The sequence below is a fragment of the Camelina sativa genome, chromosome 5 (genome assembly GCF_000633955.1).
Source record: "Camelina sativa cultivar DH55 chromosome 5, Cs, whole genome shotgun sequence".
NCBI lineage: Eukaryota > Viridiplantae > Streptophyta > Magnoliopsida > Brassicales > Brassicaceae > Camelina > Camelina sativa.
The window spans coordinates 27,498,259-27,520,419 of record NC_025689.1 but is presented as its reverse complement, the minus strand read 5'-3'; the positions used below and the strand labels follow the sequence as shown (position 1 = coordinate 27,520,419).

Here is a 22,161-nt window from a genome sequence, read left to right as displayed (position 1 = left end):
TTAATTTGTATTAGAATGTATAAAGAATAAATTATATTGAGGGATGTGATTGCATTTTTTACCTCACCAAAAATTAGCTGGTAAAATATATTTATTAAGTTCATTGTTGTTTACCTAAATTTCATATTTAGATTGTATTCATGTAAGTTATTTTCCAAAATTTTCATGTTTTTGTAGATGTCAGTGGTAATATAATTTGTGCAAACGCAAGAAAGAAAATAAAAAGATAGAGAATGCTTAATATGTCTTGAAAGTCTAAAGAGAGAAAAAACCATAAACGATTTATAAACATTGACATGGCTTTATAAACGATTTCTTCAAATAGTCCTAGAGAAATTAATATGTTAATCATCATACTGCAAGACATCATGTTTTTTTAAAAAAACTTCATAAGAAATAATATTTTTTAAAAAATACCATGGGAAATGATGGGAAAAGGAATTTCACTGACACATTATTCTGAGTAGTCACATTCATGGCAATAAATACAGTTATAAAGCATATTAATTGTAATTAATTTGGTCATATGCATTATTTCAACATGAACAGTTTGAACAAAAGAAAATGTCCACCCATAATGTCATAAAGGTAATTGATTGAGAGAAGTAAATGTAAATCTAAAGAAACTGAACAAATAAAATGTCCCAAATTAAAAAAATGTGTGTAGACAATTTAGTTTTAGATTAGCAATAATGTGTCTTTTTATTTCATTAAAATTGAAAAAAATGACACATGTTAAAAAAAATACAGGAGTACCAAATGACAATTTCTCACAACTCTACTTTATTATAGTTTAATATATAGTAAATATTGACATGTGAAACCGATAAAAATAGTGAAGTAATAAAGTTCCAGTTGCGATCAAAAAATAAGTGAAAATTTTATGAATCGTAAAAACAAAATAGATTAATAGATTAATTTTTCTTTAACAAAAGTAAACTATAGAGATTTTTGCTATGAAATAATACTAAATTAAAAAAACCAAAATTAATTAAAGATTTGGTAGAGAAAGATAAATCTGAGTACTTCTATATAATAAATAATGTGATTTTTAACCAATTAGGTCATCAAAGAGGAATAAAGCAGATGATAGAATTGATGATGATGTAAGAAATGAGGGACAACCAACCATAAGTAAAGCATTAATACATTGTCAGATTATGTAGTTGATGCTTCGAAATGATGCCAAGTTCGTAGAAGCAGAGAGGCATGGAAAAGAAAGAAAATATATTTAACTTTTTTAATTAGTCATGTTGGCTAGGGAACAGGCCTATTTTTTTTGTTTCTTTGGTTTCTTTGCTCCATAGTTTTGAATTAAAATTGAAATGAGTTTATATCTTGTTGGCTAGGGAATTGAGATGGATCTATTTAAGTTTCTTTAACCCAATGTTTTGAATTAAATTGAAAATGAAGACATGTGTCAGATATATAAGAAGCCAGGTGTCATGTTATTAGAAGAAGTTGAGAAAAACCTTCTCATATTATTTAAATATAATTTTGGGGTATAATTTTGAAGAGATATGGTTTAGTATTTAAATATGTCTTGAAAGTCTAAAGAGAGAAAAAACCATAAACACACTACTATGTAACCAAAAATTTCTCTACATGTTGAAATACTCTAATACTACATATAAAAGGAAAATTTAAGTAACACTAAACAAAAGAACCCAAAAAATATTGAAATGATCAGTATATTTTAAAAATCATTAAAATAACAATTGCTGAGTAAACAAATAAAAGAACTATAATATCTAAATTACTAAAATTCAAAAACAATATAAGCTAAATCCGTGCGTAGCACGGAATGACTTCTAGTTGTAGTATACTTTATAACTTTGACATAAAAATATCCAAAACTTTCTGTAAAGTTTTAGTTTCTGAATATATATATATATGTATATATATATATATATATATCATGTTCATTTCAATAGTTTTATACACACATGACACAACTGACTTCATTAAATTATAAACAAGCAAAACCACGAGATTCCATTTGTGTTTCAAAAGTGTTTTATAGATGAAATGTGTTTTTCCTCTGTAGTTGTTGTGCGACATTAATTTAATCAGAACGTTTTGTCTACATTATTGATATTTACGAGATATTACGAATACAAAAATCTGCCTATATGCCACGATATTTATATAATATGAATACAATTTTGTTAATCATTTTATGAATCATGCGTTTCCCATTACCACTTTATCACATCAATCGCCATCTTTCTTTGGTCCCCGTCCCACTGAACACTGTTACATTATGTACGTGAAAAAAGAAACTTACATATATATTACAAAACAATTTTGTTTGTGTAATCGTGTTTGGCATTTCTGTTCGGAATTGACCTTTTTATTTAGAGTAATATTAGTAACTACCACTAGACTCAAAAAGAATTGAGAAAATACCACTGAATCACAAAATTTTGGAAACTACCATTTTTCAATGATGTGAAAAATCAAAATTGCCCTCAAACAAAAACAAAAGATGTATCAGCATTACATGTGATCTTAATAAATAACGTGTAATACAAAAAAAAATGCATGTTATAAAAACAAAAGACAACGGAGATTCCAAGAAAATTTGAAATTCAGTGAAATAAAAATGAAGATCTTTGACTATTAAAGGGAGAATGCACACATAAGTATGTAGAGAGTTAGGATGACACTATTGTTGATGACATAGAAGAGGTAAAGAAGGTGGAGAATCAAGAGCAGTTGAAGAATGAAAAGAGAGGAAGTGATGGTGGTGTTGGTCTTCATGACTGTAGTTAATGGTTAAAAAGAGAGAAGAAAAAAAGTAAGGGATGAAGATGAACAAATATGGAAGTTGTTATATCTTTGAACTAAAAACAAAAAAAGAGTATTATGGAGAAGATGAAGACAATTATACTGTATATTTTGGGTACTATTTGGTCAAATGATAGTTCCTTAATTTCTTTTTAAAATTGTGCTATCTACTACATATAGTCTTTTATTTATTGGCTAAAAAAGCCAAACATTACAAATTTACAAGGTTCTTTCGTTGCAAGTCGTATGCTTATTGAAAGTAAGTCATGTAATACGTTTCCAAAGCACAAAAGTAACTTAAAACACACAAAAAAAAATTTTTAAAAGCCAAACTTAAGCATTAAATTAATGCCATTAATCAATACATCATTATAGTTTTTTAGCTGATGTCATTGAGAAGTGAGGTTGTGTTCATTGACTGAGGCATGAAGTTTTCTCTCCAACACCTCACTAGAGATCTTACCCATCAGTTGATAGAAAGTGATGAGCTCAGAGAGTCTCTCAACGTTCATCTTCTTCATTATGTTCATCGCTTTCCTCTGCTTCTCCTCATCAAGCCTAAGCTTTTCCGTAAATGATCCACCGTTCCTCATTGTCGCTCCCATCTCCTTCAGCCTCATCTCTTGTTTCACACTTAGAGCCGTATTTGACTGTCCACATCGAATGAAACAAAAACATGTGTTAAGCCTTGGTCATCAAATTCACATTTACAATGACTTTGGAAGTCGCATAGCTGGACCTCTTACTTATTCAAAAAAACAAAAAAATGAATACTAATTATGTATAGGAAAAGTGTATTTAGTTAAATAAAAGAATCACAGAGCAATAAATACTTTTTTTTTGCTTTTTTTTTCAATCAGAAAGACACCAATTAAAAATTAAACAAGTGAACCCCAAATTATTAACCCGTGCCGACAATATTATAATACAATAAAATTTTTATAAATTAATACTCGGTAAATTAATAATTTCTATAAATTAATATAATTCTCCGTCCCAAATTTGGCCAATGCAATTTTGGATACAATTCGATAACAATAAAATAATTTTTTTTTGAAAATCCTTTATAAATAATATGGTCCCATCAATAATATAAATTAAAAATTATATAGAATTATCAAAATATATGTATATATACACATTAATTTTTGTTAGAATTCATTTCTAATATTTGTACTATATCAGAAACTTTGACTGTTCTCTTCAAAATATGAGAATTGTTATTTTCTTTGTAATTGATTCTACAAAAATATTAGTTATAACAATTAATTTTTTTTTTTTGGTTCTTTTTTCTACCAAATTAGGAAAATCTTTCTGTAAATTAATAATTACTAATTATCGATAAATTAAAACCTTTATAAATTAATACATTTTCATGGTCTCAACATTATTAATTTATAGAGCTTTTACATTTAGCCCTTCCATATACGAAAGGCCAAATAACATTCCTAACCTCTTTCTCATCCCTTGCAATAAAATGGATCAAGATAATAATGTTTAATTAACAGTAACACAGAACGATTTGGTGTAATGTACCTCAAGAAACTCAGCCCCAACTTTAAGTTCTGATTCTATGGGTTGGTTATTCAACGAATAAGATCTGGTGTACATAGACCTAGCAAGCGAGAAGCTCCTGACAAGTATCTTTCTTTTGTTCTCCATTTCTGGATTGAGTTCCAATTTCTTAGGAACGGACAATGTGCTATTCAGCTTCTTTTGACATGCAATAACTGCCTTTGCAAATTCCTGTCAATAACCAACCACAAAAGAACATGAACTCAATGATCAGGTTATTTAGTTTAGGGGTTTTGTACCTGTAATTGTTGAAGTGTCACAATCTGAATTTAAACCCGCATAATAGATGTTATTGGAAAAGAAAAAAAAAAAACATAATCACGAACCTGATAAGCAACAGAACAACCAGGAAAATCAAATTCTTCGAGACCGTTCTTTCTCATCCTCTCTGGATGGAACTGTAAACCCACTAGGAACTTTCCCTCATCAGGATTATACATATCAGGATCATAAAACCCTTCAATCAATCCATCAGGAGCAAAAGCCATTGGCACGAACCTTTTCGCCAATCTCTTAACTCCTTGGTGGTGATAACTGTTGACCAAGATCTCCATCTTTTCTTCATCTAAGGAATCTTTAAACCATTTATGCAAAGGAGTGTTTTTTACTATCTTCACCTCATGTCTATAACCATCATAGTCATCATAATCGATGTGGTTTCTTTTGTTTTCATCAGAGACGTAATTTGTGACCTCTGTCTCAAGGTCTTGATAAAGACTCCCACCACAAGAAACATTCAAGACCTGCATGCAAGTTTCATTAGAATAGTTAAACAACCGTGGTGGTCTTATCCATTGATTGATATATATATTGTCTTCTACCATTCTAAGTGGCAAGAAAAATTAGTTGTACATTTTATTTTATTATGATTATTAAAACTAAAATGTTATGCTCCTTTTTAGACAAGGATACAATACCTGTGATCCTCTACAAATTCCTAAGTAAGGAATGTTCTGTTCTAGGCAGAGCTTTGCTAGGGCAAACTCAATAGAGTCTTTTTCCTTGTCGATAGCTGTATCACTTGCGTGTGTTTTTCTAATCTCGTCGAGTTCTTGAGGTGATAGGGAAGATAATTCGGACTCATATAGAGAAGGGTCGATGTCTTCTCCTTCACAGAGTAGAACTCCATGGATTGGTTTGAAGCTCTCTAACAACTTGTGAACACCAGACACTCGTGGGACAATCACCGGTACAGCACCGTACTCCACAATAAGATCAAGATGGTACTCACCTAAACGGAAAAAAAAAAAAGCAAACATAAACTTTCAAAACGTCTAAGGGAAAATGGAACAACAAAACGTAGAACATTTGAAGGATATCCATCAAAAGGACTATATATTACCAACGAAATCGACGAACTTGTTCTTGCGAAGGGTGCGTCTAGAGACGACAAGGACGCGAGGGAGGATCTGAGATAGATCATTAACGCTTGGATTCTCCATTTTCTATGTGAGCTATATATGACCTTAGACGCAGAAGCTCGAGTGGTGTTTAGGTTATGACTTATGAGTTGAGAGAGGATGAGAAAAAATGGAGGGTGAATTTATAGGCTGGGAGGAGGAGGAACGATCATGCTCTCTTTTTTTCTCTTGACTTTCTTTGTTCAACGATTTTGGGCTCTCTTCACCTTCTACTGTTTACTGTTTATGTTGATGTAAATTGAATTGATTATGAAAACTCGTCGCACGTTTAATTCAAGGCATACAAAGGTCAATTATCATTTTCAAGGTGTCCAATGGTTATCTAACTTTTTTCTACTAATTTTTTTTTCTTTTCCTTTCGTTTTTTTTAATACTTCGAATTTTTTTTAACAAGTTAGTATAAAATAATAGACATGCTTTACTAATAGTTAGCACATTTATATTTTACTAAATCCACTATAAGAAAACACGCTTTTTGCAACGGAAAGCTACAATGACAATATGCTCTCGCAAATTTGCGACGGATTTGCAAGTAACTTACTATAGAGAACAGGATACTTACAATTCCCTCGCCAATTTTACGACGGAATATTTTCTCGCAAATTTGCGACGCATTAGCGATAACGCCTGATATATCATGGTTTTTGTGGTTTTTAACCATGATATAAGGAGTCTTTTAGAGTCTTTTGATGTGTTTCTAGGATGTTTTGGAGTCTTTGCAGGTTTTCTAGGATTTCAGCATGGATGGAGCAAAGTGGAGCAATTTGGAACAGTTTGGAGCAATAATCCGGAGGAATTGGATTCGATCAGAGGAGATGGTGTCGATCGACACCACTCTTGGTGTCGGTCGACACCCAGTTTAACCGACGGGAGAAGCCAATTTGGAAGTTTTACAAATCTGCCCCAAAGTTTTCCATAATTGCAAGATTAGTCCCTGACGTGTTTTAGGACATATAAATAGTATTTTTAGGTTTTACAAACCATTTACAAACCATTAAGTTGTTTTCTAGCAATTATTATTTTTCTGCAACCCTGTGAGATTTTGAGAGCTTTGGAGAGAGAGAGATCTGCTTTGTAGAGAAGAATTATTGAACTCCCTTTTACTCTTTTAATCTCTATTGCTTATTATTCAGAATTATGTTTTGTTCTTCATTGAATATGTCTGAGTAGTTTGCTTGTTAGGTTCAAGGTTTTTCATAGGGTTTTTATGAATTATTAGATCTGTTTATTTAGGATTCAATATCTTTCTAGATCTTCACCATAGGTTTTTCTTAATGCTAGATATTTGATTAGTCATCTGGATTTAAATTTTAGGATTATTGATTGATATGAGAATATAATTGATTTACCTGATAAAAACTTTTGATGAGCAAAATTACTTTCTGCAAAGAGATTTGATTTAGATTTTGTGAACAATCTAAACCTGTTTTTAAAGCTGATTTTTAACCTACAATTTTACAAAGAGATTTGAATTTTCTGGTTTTTAATCTAGACAATATTTGCAGTGAGAACTGATTTATTTTAAAGAAGTGTTTAGAGTTCTAGATCTGTTCTTAATTGCTTGAATCCTAATTTATTTATTGATTTAATAATTTGTAATTTCCTGAGAAATTCCCTAGACCTAGCTTTTTAATCCATTGAATTTTCACAACTTAAATATTTTGCATTGTTATTTCAATTCAAACTAATCTGTTTAGCATAATTAAAAAACTCTATAATTTATTGTGTAGTCTTGAGTCCTTGTGGAATTCGACCCCTAATTACTGCAGTGATCTCTTAATTTGAGAGAGTAGCTCTAGGGTAAATTTGAGCATATCAACGCCTTCCATAGCAAATTTGCGAGGAAGTTACGAGGGACGTAGATGTCGAAAAGTGCGTTTTACCCGAGTGTAACTGTTATGTCAGAAAAAATCGAATCGCCTCGCAAATTTGTAGCAAAAAATATATTTAAAAAATATCACTCCCAAATTCTTTGCAAATTTCCCCTAGCAAATTCATATCAATTATTTTTAGTAAGCCTATAAATAGCAAGTTCATGAGACATGGAAACCACAACATAAAATACTTGCAACAAAAACACTATTGCTACCAAAAAAAATATTGTGAAAGAAAAAAAAGCTACAAAAAAGCCTAAATTTTTTTAAATTTCATAATAATATTTGGAGGCGGGGAGATGTACAATCATAGATATCCGGAGACTGGTGATGTGACAAAAGAGTTTTGTGATTGGTTGCATGGTTTTATGTACCAGGCGACAAACCAAGACTTTGCTCGTGAAAACGGTACAATATTTTGTCCATATCGTAAGTGCTTAAACGATAGTTATTTGGAATTTAATCTAATGAAAAGCATCTTTATAATAGAGGATTTATGCCGAATTACTATGTATGGTTACATTATGGAGATGGTTCTAGCAGTAACGCTGGAAGTAGTAGTATGAATTATGATGTTGACCAACCTAGTAATTATGGGCATCAAGAATCTGATCAATTTGGTTTTTATGGGTATAATGAGGAAAATTGATTTCATGATATGGTTAATGATGCATTTCAAGAAACTATTGCTACATTTCTTGAGAGTAATATGGAAGAACCCAACATATATGCACAACATTTTTATGCTATGTTAGATGCTGCAAATCAACCTATCTACGATGGATTTATAGAATGGCATTCTAAGTTATCATTGGCATCTAGAATGATGACAATTAAAACTGATAATAACTGAAGTGAAAATTGCATTGATTCTTAGGCTAAACTAATTAAAAAATTCCAAACCCTAATCTTCTTCTTCCGTCAAAACCAAACCCTAATTTTCTTCTTCCGATCTTTTCTTCTCCGTTTCTCTCGTCTCTCGATTTCCTTCTTCAATCGAAAACCCTAATCTCGTCTCTCGATTTCCTTCGTCAATCGAAAATCATGTTCGTCTCTCATCCGATTTTCGTCGAATCAAACCATAGATCTGAAAGGTTTGTTTCTATTTATTTTTTTGTTATGATTTCTTCTTCTTCTTCTCTGTTTCAATCTCCTTGTTCTTTAAATTTTTAGATTTGATTTGTTTTGATTTATTATTGTTATGACTTCTTCTTCTTCTCCGTTTCAATTTGTTTTGTTTTGAATTATGATTTGATTTACTTTTGATTTACTTTTCTTATAGATGTTTGGAGGCAATGATTACACAAGATTCCTGTCGGATCAAGGTGTACCTGCTCCCACTGGTTCTCACAGTCGGGCTCCTCCAGTTCTCATAACACAAACTCGGTCCAGAATAGCCGTTGTGCAACCTCGCAACCACTGCCTTTGACACCTTCTTATGATACGCCTTCACCCTCTATTGCGCATGGTGGCACTGCGGCGGCTCTAGACAGTGGTACGTCTCCACCACTCGTTCCTCTTCTACAGTAGCATCTGCACGTCTCAACAATGAAAGGACCCAACTTTTTTTTTTTAAATAATAAATAATAAATATTTAAATATAATATAATAAATAAACTACAGCTAGCCACCTAACCACAATCACAATCAACAGCGGAAATAACCAATATCAATATCCAATAGATAACCAATAATAATTCAATAACCAACACTAATTCCAAATCATAAACTAATGATCCAAACAACATAAACCAGAGAACCAACAATCCTAAACAACATTCTAGAACTCCACTCTAGCAACCTAACAGAAGCTAGACAACCAAGCGAACAACTAGAACATCCTCCTCTTCATTGCCTTGATTCCACGATCACACTTTACCTTTAGCTGCATCACAAACATAAATTGCAATGCATGAGTATTTTATAAACACTCAGTAATGCAATCCTCCCATCTACTGGGCTATACACACAAGCAATAGAGACATCTCTAACCATCAAACAACAATCAACATTCAACAATAACAAACCAGGACTCTGCATCGACCGACACCAACATGCATCGACCGACACAAGGTTGCATCGACCGATGGTAGATGCACTTGCATCGATCGACACTCGCACTGCATCGACCGATGCATGCTCGACATAACACCAAAACCCTAAGTTTTACGCGCTGTCCTCGCACTTGCATCGACCGACACACAAAGTGCATCGACCGATGCAATGCCGAGCATCATGTTTTCCCCAAAGTTTCTCGCTGGATCTTCGTTCCTACAATCACAAAACTCGATCCCAAGCCACAAGAAGCTTCCTAACGTCCTAAATAACAATCTAACAAGCCTAACAACACATAACAAGCAAATCAGAGAGATCTCTAGCTTAGATAAGCCATGGTCATGCACTTACCTTTGCCAAAAAGATTCTGAACCTTAAACAAGCAAAAAAAACACTCCTAGGAAGCTCCTACAACGATCTCAGCTACAGATCTCTACAGGAACAGCCTCAAATCTCCAGAAATCACCAAGAACACTCAAGAACACTCAGGGAACTTTTCTCTATTTTGTTTTCTCTCTTTTGTTTTCTCTCAAAATTGGCCAAAACTGTCGAATGAGACAAAAACACGACTTAAGGGTTTCCTAACCCAAAACGCAGCATTTAACTTAAGTCAAAACGCAGAAAACTAAACCTACATCGACCGATGCACTATCCGCATCGACCGATGCAATCCTCTAAACCGGGATTTCGGTTCGCGGATGTTATAATTCTCCCCCACCAATCTAGAATACTATATAATAAATATACGGTTCATTAGTTGGTTATAAAATTAAGATATTAATAATTTAGACATGTTTAAGTTATGTATCATTTGTATATTCATCATTTTACGGGTTGACTTGATTATCGATTGATATTAAACTAAAATCTTTTCAATTGATTATCGATCGATTGACTTAAATTATTCATCATATAAAATTTTTTGATATCTATCATACCATATTAATTTGTTACTTATCATTAGAATTCACTGCTCATCTTTATATGATTCTATTTTTATGAAACAAATAAATTATCATATTATTTATACAAAATATACAAAATTTTATTTTCAAATATAAAATATACAAAATTTTGTATAAAATAAAATTTAACCCGTGCTATAGCACATGTACTTTCTAGTTTATTATAGGGAATATGCACTAGATACCACAAAAATCAAAAGTAATTAAGAAACTACCATATGACTCATAGTGTATTCTCTCTCCTCATATACAATTACTTTTATACCCATTACATATATTATATGTTAACTATTAACATTCCATAATTTTTATTGACCCTCACTAGTCAGCCAGTGTTAATTTTTCCACCTCAAACTAGCATAAACTGGTCAAAGATTTGTAAAATATAATTAAATATTATGGAAATAAATTACTTTCATAAGATATATTTATAGATGATATATATTGCAATATCATTTGAGTTAATTATCATTTACAAACAAATTTAAACAGTAGTCTAATAGTCTTCCTTTTATCTTTCCTAAGATATATTTATAGATTATATATATTTACGCTGTTGACAGTAGTCTAATAGTCTTCCATTATCTTTCCTTTTAATTTACCCTCTTCGTGTCCCAGCAAAGACATGGTGTGTGTCAGATCCATCGGCGACAGATGCACAACTAAAAGCTAATATCGATTGGGCATGTAGCGCAGGGAAAGTTTCTTGTGTAATAATCAGACCTGGTGGTCCTTGCTATGAACCAAATACTTTTGCTAACCATTCATCATTTGTGATGAATGATTACTACCAAAACCAAGGAGGTACTGAAGAGGCGTGTGATTTCAGCCATACTGGTCGAATCGTTAGTACTAATCCAAGTTATGGAGGTTGTGTGTTTACGTAGAATGTTTTGATAAATGATTTTGTATCTTCTTACAAATAATACAATTATGGAGAATCAGCTGTATTTTAACTAATATGTTTTGTAAGGTTAATAAAACTCAAGTTATTTTTCATTCAGTTCAAGTCATATTAAATGTTTTTATCTTGACGAATTTCCCATTATATTTTCACTTTTTGTGATTCTCAAATACACCCAAGTTTTCAAGCACATAGTCGTTATATTAACATGAATACAGCTTTGTGCCCAAACTCTTAGAATGTTTCACGGTATGATAAGTCATCCCAGCATAAACTTGGCAAATAGGGCTCATTTGTTTTGGCTAGCATGTTGGAAACCCTAGAGTATCCCTATAAGTAGAGATCTAGCGCCCTATATTTCTAGAGAGAGAGAGAGAGTTTGGCCGAGAGAGAGAAGTCCTAGCCTCACCGATCTCACTCGCAGTCGTTGCTCGTTGCTGGTGCGCCATTCACCGAGCTCACTCGTGTGCAGTTTCCAAGCCGAATAGCCTCCGATCCCACGAGCTCTAGCTCGTATGTGCGATCCAAGTCTTCGCCAAGCCGAGATCCGCCATCGTTTCAGACCTGCCACCATCTGGTGCCTCTTCATTGTCTCGTCATGTGCATTTGTGTGAGAAGAGAGAGATCAAAGTTTCCTAGAATGTGAGAAAATATGCACAATCTAGGGATCTAAATGGTAACCGAAGAATCTTGCTGAATCTAGCTAAATTATTACATTTCTAAACGACAACTGCTGAATATAGCTGGATTTTTTGTGATTAGACAAAAACTAGCAAAATAACCAAAAAAAAATTAATAGAAAATATCCCCAAATAATTAAGAATAAATAGAAACAGAAAAAATTCTAAAAAAATATCTAATAGTCTAATTAAATCCTATACTATTAAATAATACAAAAATTATTACTAATATAAATGATATTTTTGTGGCTGAACCTGGCTGAAATTTGTTGAATATTTTTTTATGTAACCTAAGTTCCTAAAACCCTGTATCTCTGAAATCTTAGTTTTTTCTGTAACTTAGATATGCAAGGAGAGCTTCAAAATGGTTTATTAGTTTCTTGAGAAGAAAGTGTTCCTAATACTGAGAAGATTTTGAAGCCGCCTCTTGATGAGGTTCATGCAATGACAGACACTCCAAACCAGAAGTCAAAGATGTGATATGTGGATTTTTTGCATACTTCTAGAACTAATTAAGTGTAACAAAATGCTAAGGTTGGGTGTAGATAGCTTAGCTTGGGTGATGCTTAGGTTGTTAAATGCTAAAGCAGGTTGTCGAGATTTTTGAGATGATAATTGCATGTTATGCGAAGTTGGATCGACGGACCCTAAGGCAATGACATGTAACCGACGAGTTGAGTGTTGCACAATGTATATGAATGTATGAGAAGAAGGTAGACATGTTGGTTGTTAGGAAAGATGTATGCTTAGATTCATTTATATCGCTATAGTTAGATTCTTTGTTGCATGTAGATGTGTATTGTGTCAAGAAGCTTTAGTAGTTGTAAAAGGTTTTCTTGTGTATTATGTTCGACGGCTCACGCCTTATATACAATTGCGTACAAGTGATATTCATATAACCTAATACAATCTATTAAACCGACTAACAAGGTCCAAGTATAATACAGCCCAACTCCAATATAGTCCAACATATTGGACTTCTGTGTAAGAACACTGAAACTAGATGAATGTTTAGGATCATGTGAGCAACAAAGATAATCTTCAACCGAGCAAACTCGTTTACTAACGCATCCCAAAATTGTATATAAGTGGGTTTTCCAAAATATTTGTATCAAGATAATATAGATAATATATATTAAAATAAGGACCCGTCAGGTTTAAAGTTTGTAATTAAAACTAAATTTAATAAAAATATATTAAAATTTATTTTACATTATTTATAAATTTCGTTTTTGCTATAATACGCTGATTTATATCTATATACAAATTTTTTGTGTATGTTACCAGTAAAAGTGTATTTTTTACATCTAGGTATATTGTATATTATAAATGAAGTATTATTTACCACTACCTAGAAAATGTCCATATGAACAAACTAAGCCAACTATTATATATCTTTTTATTTTCATTTTTGTCTGGTTTCTGTAATCACTAAAATTGTTAGCTCAAAAAATATTTCGAATAAAAAATAAATTACATCACAATAGTGCATGACCAACCATGGAGACAACCTCTTCTGTCCTCCTTCTTTATGGGGAGACTTTGCGTCCAACTTCCTCCACCATGGAGAGAACCTTAGCTCCATCTTCCTCTCATGGGGAGATAACCTTGCGTCCAAACTCCCCCACCTTATTTCCTTGGGGAAATAACTTTGGGTCCAACCTCCTCCACCGTAGAGAGAACCTCGGCTATGCCCTCCTCCTTTATGGAAAGAACATGTTCAGGTCTTTTAGCTATCTCAGAGTGGCTTGCTCCAACAACCCATGAAACTAAAGACCCTTTTCCAACATCAAAAAATCTTTTGATAGTAACTAATGTTAAATTTGCCAATGTATTCGTAGAACTTTCTTTGACACACCATGATGTAGCCTCTGTCTCAGAGCTCATATGCATCTATCAACAATGATTTATGTTTTTCTAATCTATCTATGTTTATTGTAAGCTTGTGTTTGATTAGCCTATTTTATCCAACTATTAGGTTGATAACCTTTTCCTCTTTATCTTCTTTTGGGATTGAACGAATGGTAACAATTATGTTTGCACAAAAAGAAAAAGGTATATGACCAACCAATCAAGGTTGAAAAAGAAGAAGAAAATTAATTTGATATAATCAAAGAAATAATAGAAAACTATAAGCACAGTAATATATGAATCTCAAATAATTCAAAGATGAAGATATATATTAAATAAAACAGTCTAAAACTACTATAATAAATTTTAAATTACAGTATTAGAAAAATAAAATGCATATATTATGTTCCATTTTTTTGGGTCAACATATTAATCTTACCTATTCCAAACTAAAAAAGGAGAAAGTGGGAGTATATTTTGGTTTTTAAAAATATGGAAAATTTGCCTTCCGATTAAAAAAGTTTCAACAATAGTGCAAAGTTGAAAGCAATATCATGGTAAATAAAGTAATAGAACAAAGTCGAAATTGTCTCTGAAAATCATATGTTGTTGAAAACTTCTTTTGTAGACAATATTTTGTAGAACATTATTGTCGTAGTGTTTTGTGTCTCCTTTAAGAATATGAAGTCCTGTAGTTGTAGTGACTCTGGTGAGGGCTACATATAATTCTCTGTGACAAAAGACTGGACTTGGCAAATATAAAACCAATCTCTTTTAAAGTTTTGACCTTGGCTCTTATTGATAGTCATTGCATATCAAACTCGTACAGTAAATTGACGTCTTTTTAGTCGCGCAACCATAAATTTCTCTATAAATAGCAAGACAATTTTTCATCAAACATCATATTCTACCGCTCACATAAATTTTTAAATATAGTTATATTAATTTTAATTTAATTAAAATATTTTTTTTCTCTTTTATGTGACTTTTGTAGGTTTTTTTTTATCAACAAAAGATTAGCTCAGATAAGCCAATGTGAAGGGAAATTGTTTACATACAGAACATTATGCGGTGTGCGCGCATGGCATACCAAAAGATCCGCTTTTACATTTGCATTTCTAGGAATAAAAGATAAGGAAAAAAAAAAGAAAATTCCTCCCTGTCCATCTTGATATCGTCGAGGTATGTCGAGAACGCCGGCCAGTCATGTGGCGAAGACACCATCTTCACTAAATCAGAGCAGTCTGAGTAGAACGCCACATTACGGTAATCATGTCCGATCATGCAACACATAGCCCAAATGAAAGCTTCGACTTCATCATGTAAGGGGGAAAGACTCCGTAAAAAATTAGTAGCTCCCATACTTGGCGTCGGATCCTGAAACTGGGTACAAAACCATCCGGCCCCTGCGAATGGATCTCCGTCTTTCCAAGAGCCATCAACGAAGCAACAATAGCCTGAAAAGAACATGGGAAGGGAAATGACTGGCCCTCGTAACCGAGATTCGGTTACCGTTAGCTGGACTGTGGAGTCCGCATCTTTACCCTCCTCCTGAGCCTGCTGCTAGGACAATGCCTCACCTTCGGCTACCCGAATAACCTCCTCTGGCCCCTCAGTAATGTTTTCAAAAACTTTTACATTACGCGCTTTCGATAAATACCACAAAATCCACGGGAAGGCCGACACATGGTACCCCGGGCTCTTGGGATCCAAGAAATGATCCACATTAGCATAGACAGACTCCATCAGAAAACAATGTGGTCCTACCGGTACCTGAGATAATGCCCACACCTGACGCACCGGTGGACAAAGAAACCGAGCAAAAATTTGGAGCATATGTAAAAAGGCTAGATGAAGAAGGTCTAAGGTACATGAAACATTCTCACTTTTAGAAGAGACATAAGATCTTTTGTATTTTTTACCTTTCGTTTCTACTTTTTGTTCATGTTTTGAAATTAGTAAATGTTGTTCAAAATCTTTATTTTGTATATCAATATTGTACTTTGTTTCTTTTGATCTATTTTATAAATTTTAAATTTAAAAATTTAGTTCTAGATAATAATTCATAAAATCTATTAGATTTTTAGTTTTTTTTTGTCTTCTATTAGATTTTTAGTTTATAGTTAATATATCTTAGTTCCTACCGCTTCATATCACTTATGTAAATAGTGTTCCTAACAATTGGATCTTTTGAGCTAATCTATTTAAGTTGTTGACAAAAAAAAGTTAATATATCTTAGTTACAATGTTAATGTTAACTATTACTGAATGTATTTTAAAATAACTAAACATATTTTATTCTGTTCATTTTGCCCACGCATCGCGTGAGATTTTTTCTATCCCAAGCAATTTGTATGATCTTGACTTTTCGTTATTTTCACAGTTTTGGTTTCCATCGATAGTGCTCATGTTTAAAAATTCTAATTGAGTTTGATACATTGGAATGACCTTTTCCTCTCTCTAGCTACATATATGACAAAGATACAAGAGATACATATCTTTATATTTATGTTTTTTTTTTCTTTTAAGATTAGGCCAAGAAATTCAATATAACGAAATTGTTTTTGTATAGGTTTAATTATCGTATAATTTTAGGATTTTATTTAGGATAACTACGTGTATCTTTATTGTAAAATTATTTGTATGATTTCTTTTATGTTTTTGAATCATGGATTTTTTTTGTTTGGACGATTTCTTTCTCTTTAGAATTACAAAATTGTATCATTTACAACATAATAATAATATTTTATTATTATTTTAATAATCTACAATATAATAAGATTTTAACACATGTTGTGATCTTGTGAATTAGTAACTTTTACAACATAATAATAAGATTTTATTATTATTTTAATAATTTATTATTTTATAATCTACAATATAATAAGATTTATACACATGTCGCGATCTTATGTATTAGTAATTTTTGAAACCATACTTTATATAATAAAATTAGTCAACTAGTTATAAATTCCACCAAAAACTACCATAAATTGGTCAAAGATAAAATAATAATATTATAGTAATAAAATACTTTTAGATTTTTATATCATATTATATATATGTGTGTGTGGCAATATCATTTGAGTTAACAATATTTACAAGCAAACACTAGAATGTTTTCACAATTGACGATAATCTTCTTTTTATCTCTCATTCTATGCCACCCCCTTCATATCTCGGCAAAGACATGGTGTGTCTCAGCCGCATCAGCGACAGATGCACAACTACAAGCCAACATTGATTGGGCATGCACCATAGGAACAGTTGATTGTGTAAAAATCAATCCTGGTGGACCTTGCTATGAACCAAATACTCTTACTAGCCATGCATCATTTGTGATGAATGAATACTACCAATTGCATGGGGCTACTGAAGAGGCGTGTGATTTCAATCATACTGGTCAAATCATTAATGCTAATCCAAGTTATGGTCGTTGTAGGTATTCATAGAAATAATACATGGGTTGATCCGTTGATGACTGATTTTTAAATTGCAAATTTTTCTTACAAATAATACAATTATGCGGAATCACAATTATTTTATGTAGATTTATAAAACCGTAAGGTATTTCTCCAATTTTATTCAACTCTTTCTTGCGATTCTCTCATAAAGCGAAGTATTCAAGCGCAACATCAACATTTAGTGGTTTTAATAACAAAACTAAACTATTATTATTTTTGGTAAGGAAAACAAATCTAACGTAACTTCTCAATTTATATATATATATATATATATATATATATATATATATATTATATATATATATATATATATATATTTGGTCAAACAATCTTTCCTTTTCCTAATTTTAGAAAATGAAACTCAAGATCTTATAAATTAAATTATTCAGGAACAATTATTAAATTCCCAAGACTAAATAATATTTATATTAAATAAATACAAAATAAAAATAAAGTATTATTGATAGTATAACAGCTAGTATGCCTATAAATTATTACACAATCGCCCCCCAGTTACAAAATATGGTTACTAATATTAAAACAAAAAATTAGCTTTTCTTTTAGTTTTCCAGTTACAAAATAAATTTAAAACTTGATTAGTGTATTACTAATTAGGTGGTGGAAAAAGAGGTGCAATCATATCAAATTTTACATGAACCGCTCGATATCGATCTAATTGATAATCCCCCCCCCTCTAAGTGTTTATAAACTGTCAAATATTATATATTTGTGATAAACTACCGGGGATGTATTGAAACAATGGTTTTGGAAGATTCTATGGGATTTAGTAAATTTGGAATTTTGATAGATTTTAAGGAAGTTGATTTGATTTATGGTAAAATTCTCTCAAATCCCACCTAAAACTATGAGATTTGGATTTCTCTATTTTTACCTAAACAAATCCTCTCAAATCCTCCAGAATCCCTAAAACTTATTAAAATCCAAATCCACAAACTGTTTTTAATAACAGTGGATTTTAAAGTAGATTTTTAAATCATCAGTTCAATAACAGTAGATTTCATGAGACTTTTTAAAATCCATATATGATTGAATAATATAGGATTTGTAACTTTTATAGAAATCACCTAAAATGTCAAGTTGAATACACCCCCTACTACTTCATCTGTTTCATTATATATTTCTCTTTTTGCTAAAAGCACAAAATTTTTAAAACGATAAATATTTGATCATTTATAAAAGTTCAACCATTAGAAAAATATTACAGAATTAAAATAGTTAGAATTTTTAATTAATATAAATTATACGTGGAAACTTGGAAAAATCTCATATATTGGAACAAAAAGAGTATTAATATTCCATAATTTTTATTGACTTCAATAGTCAACTAGTCTTAAATTCCACCAGAAACTACAATAAATGAGTAAAGATTTATAAAATAAATTACTTTCATAAGAAATTTTATCGCTTATATATATATATTGAAACATCCAACCCGTTTTTTTATAAATTAAATTCTAAACAAGTGATTGCATACTCACTAACAACAATCAAAATCAGACACCGGAAATACCAAACATTAATCAGCAATAATCCACCAATAAATAAATAAACCAATATCAATAACCATCAATCCAACCTAACATCATTCTAATGATCCACACTGGCAACCTAATAGAAGCCAGACAACACATCAACGAGCCACTAGAATATTCTCCTCTTCATTGTCTTCATTTCATGATAAGACTATGCATTTACCTGTACCACAAACAACAATTGAGATGCATGAGTATTATCACAAATACTCAGAAAGACAATCCTTCTATCTATTGGGCTATACATACAAGCAATTGAGATGTCCACATGCCACAATTCAACAAAAAACAACAAACCAGGTAATACACAAAGGGAGCAAAGCATTACCCACCTGTTGAGGAGGATGTCGACCGACACTGGCCACCTGGTGTCTCCCAACACCCAACTTGTATCGACCGACACCTTCTCAACATCCCCGGAAAACCCTAGTTTGTGTCGACTAACACCTCCACATGGTGTCGACCGACACTCATTAGAGTTCTCGCGCTGTCCTCGCATTGGTGTCGATCGACAACCCAAAAAAAACCCATCCAAAAATAACCCAAATTTAAAAAACCCGTTCGGGTTTTAGGTATTATGGGTAAACCCGCAAAAAACCTGATTATACTAAGACTACCCGTGGATACCCGAATGCTAACCCATCAGAAATTTTTTTTTCTGCCCCACACCTCAGATAAAGTAAAATTTTCATCTTAACACAGTACCCAGATTGTCGATAATGAATAGAATAAACAACAACAAAATCAAACGATCTGAAAAATGAAAACCAATCAAAGAGCTAGATATTAAACCAAAGCCACCATGAACAATTGAACACCATCAACATAAAAAAAAAAAAATAAAATAAAAGAAACAAAGAGACAAATCGTAACTTGGTGTCTTCTCCTCCCCCACTCAAACTAATCTTTACCAAATGTGTGCAATAAGAAAATATAGCCACCTCGAAATTAAAATTGCCTCTTTCGTGTTTTTCACCACAGTCCAACTTCATGAGACGAACTCAAGCATCTTCAATAAGCATGATAAACAGAGGGCAGCCCACAAAATAAGAATTTTAGAACCCAGATCAAAGGTCAAATGATTGATGATGAGAATCAAAAAGCTCTTACAAAAAGAAATTATATGATGCTTATAATTAATATCACTCGATTTTGAGAGAGAGCGTATTTTAGATTTGTTGGCTTATGATTAAGTGACATGAAGTTAAAAAAAACCCGATGGGTATCCATAACCCAGAAGGGTAAACCCGTGTAAGACTTTGTGTAAACGGGTCCTGCCCATTTAAAACCCACGTAAGATTTTATGTAAACGGGTCCTGCCCATTCAATCCTGGTTTCGGGTACCCAACTGGGTAAAATCCACTTTTAACATCCCTAAGCCATGGTCATGTACTCACCTTTGAAAAAGAGATTTCTAACTCTACAACCACGAAAACAGCCTCCAAGGAAAGCTCCTACTGGAGAAATTAGAAATAACCTGAGAAGTGGTGTTGACTGGTGTCATTCGACACCCAAACAAATACTTTGGTTCGAGGGCGTTACAATATATATATATATATATATATATATATATATATATATATATATTGCAATACCATTTGATTTATCATGTACAAGACACAACTAAAATGTTCCACAGTTGACACTAATATTCCTTCAAAAAATTTTTAACGATAGTGTCATGTACAGTAGCACGCTTATGGCCAATGCCAGTTTCAATTGAGTCTTTTATAAGGTGCCATAGGACACACTTTTTACACATAAAATGACAAAATTTTTCTTGATGAATTCTTTCACATTTATGTTCTATCTCTTCTTCTCTCGTTTCTCTCAATCTCTCTCAGCCACCATCTCTTTTTTTTTTTTCTGAAAATCTCCAAAACTTCAACTCTCTCTCTCTCTCCAAACCTCCAAACCTCCAAACCTCCAACTCTTTCTCTCTTCAAACATCCATTTCTCTCATTTCATACCTCCATATGATTCGCCTGCCCCAGAAATTTGTGATTTAAAATAAACATCTGATGCAGCTCAGGTGGACTAGATCCACGATCCATTGTTTATTGTCTCTCGATGGACCAGATTCGTGGACCAAATTCAACAACTTGACAGGTTTTGTCCATCCGAATTCTGTCCATTGATCTTTTTAGTGGACCAGAACCGCTTGGTTGTACTCTTTCTTGTTTATCATTATGAAGATAACGTGTCCACCTTGCTGATCAGCTAACGTTTTAAACGTGTTGTGCCTTCAGCGACCAGATTCAACCCTGACCATGTTTTTGTCCACCAAAACTTTTTCATTCTGTCTCCTTAGTGGACCAGATCCTCTTAAGTGATAAGACTTGACCACCACAAATAGTCCCCAAAAAAAAATCCTCATTTAACTCATGGGTAGTTTTGTCTTTTCTTCATATGGCATGGAGTTAGAAAATGACATTCTCAGAAAGAAAAGTTATAAAATGACATTTATTAAAAATTTCATTACAAAAATGACATTTCTCATTAAATCCCTTCCTTGGATATCTCCTTGTAATCCATCCTCTTCATGTCTCTGGAAAGACATGGTGTATGTCAGCTCTATCGGTGACGGATGCAGATTTACAAGCTAATTTTGATTGGGGATGCAGCATAGGAAAAATTGATTGTAGACAAATCCAACCTGGTGGGATTTGCTTTGAGCCAAATACTCTTAGTAGCCATGCATCATTTATGATGTATAGTTACTACCAAAATCATGGTTGCACTGACGAAGCATGTGATTTTAATAATACTATTCAAATTATTCTTATTGATCCAAGTCTTGATGATTGTGTGTATTGATCCATACTGATATTCGTAGAATACATGGTTTTATGAATTGTTTTGTGAATGTAAAGTTTCTTAATAATACAACGATGTGGCTGACCATATATTTCAATCTTATTCTTCCTTTGATTTTTAGTGCTAATGTTGCTCCCATTCTTCCTTACTTTTCTTTTCTTTGTGTTTTAGCGCAAGTTTCCCGACCATGGGTCGGGGCTTATCGACAGTCT

The 22,161-nt window shown here is 32.4% G+C and overlaps 2 protein-coding genes across 2 annotated transcripts; one reads left to right on the top strand and one right to left on the bottom strand.

Annotated features, from left to right (window-relative positions):
* Positions 2,978-5,855, bottom strand: LOC104787684 (protein NtpR-like). Its single transcript, XM_010513288.1, has 5 exons — positions 5,708-5,855; positions 5,283-5,596; positions 4,692-5,108; positions 4,327-4,536; positions 2,978-3,440 (listed from the first exon to the last, which is right to left on the bottom strand). Exons 1-5 carry the CDS (start codon positions 5,805-5,807, stop codon positions 3,180-3,182), a joined length of 1,302 nt encoding a protein of 433 aa, XP_010511590.1. The 5' UTR covers positions 5,808-5,855; the 3' UTR covers positions 2,978-3,179.
* On the top strand, positions 17,226-17,600 carry LOC104787683 (major pollen allergen Ole e 10-like). The gene has a single exon (XM_010513287.1). It carries the CDS (start codon positions 17,232-17,234, stop codon positions 17,565-17,567), a length of 336 nt encoding a protein of 111 aa, XP_010511589.1. The 5' UTR covers positions 17,226-17,231; the 3' UTR covers positions 17,568-17,600.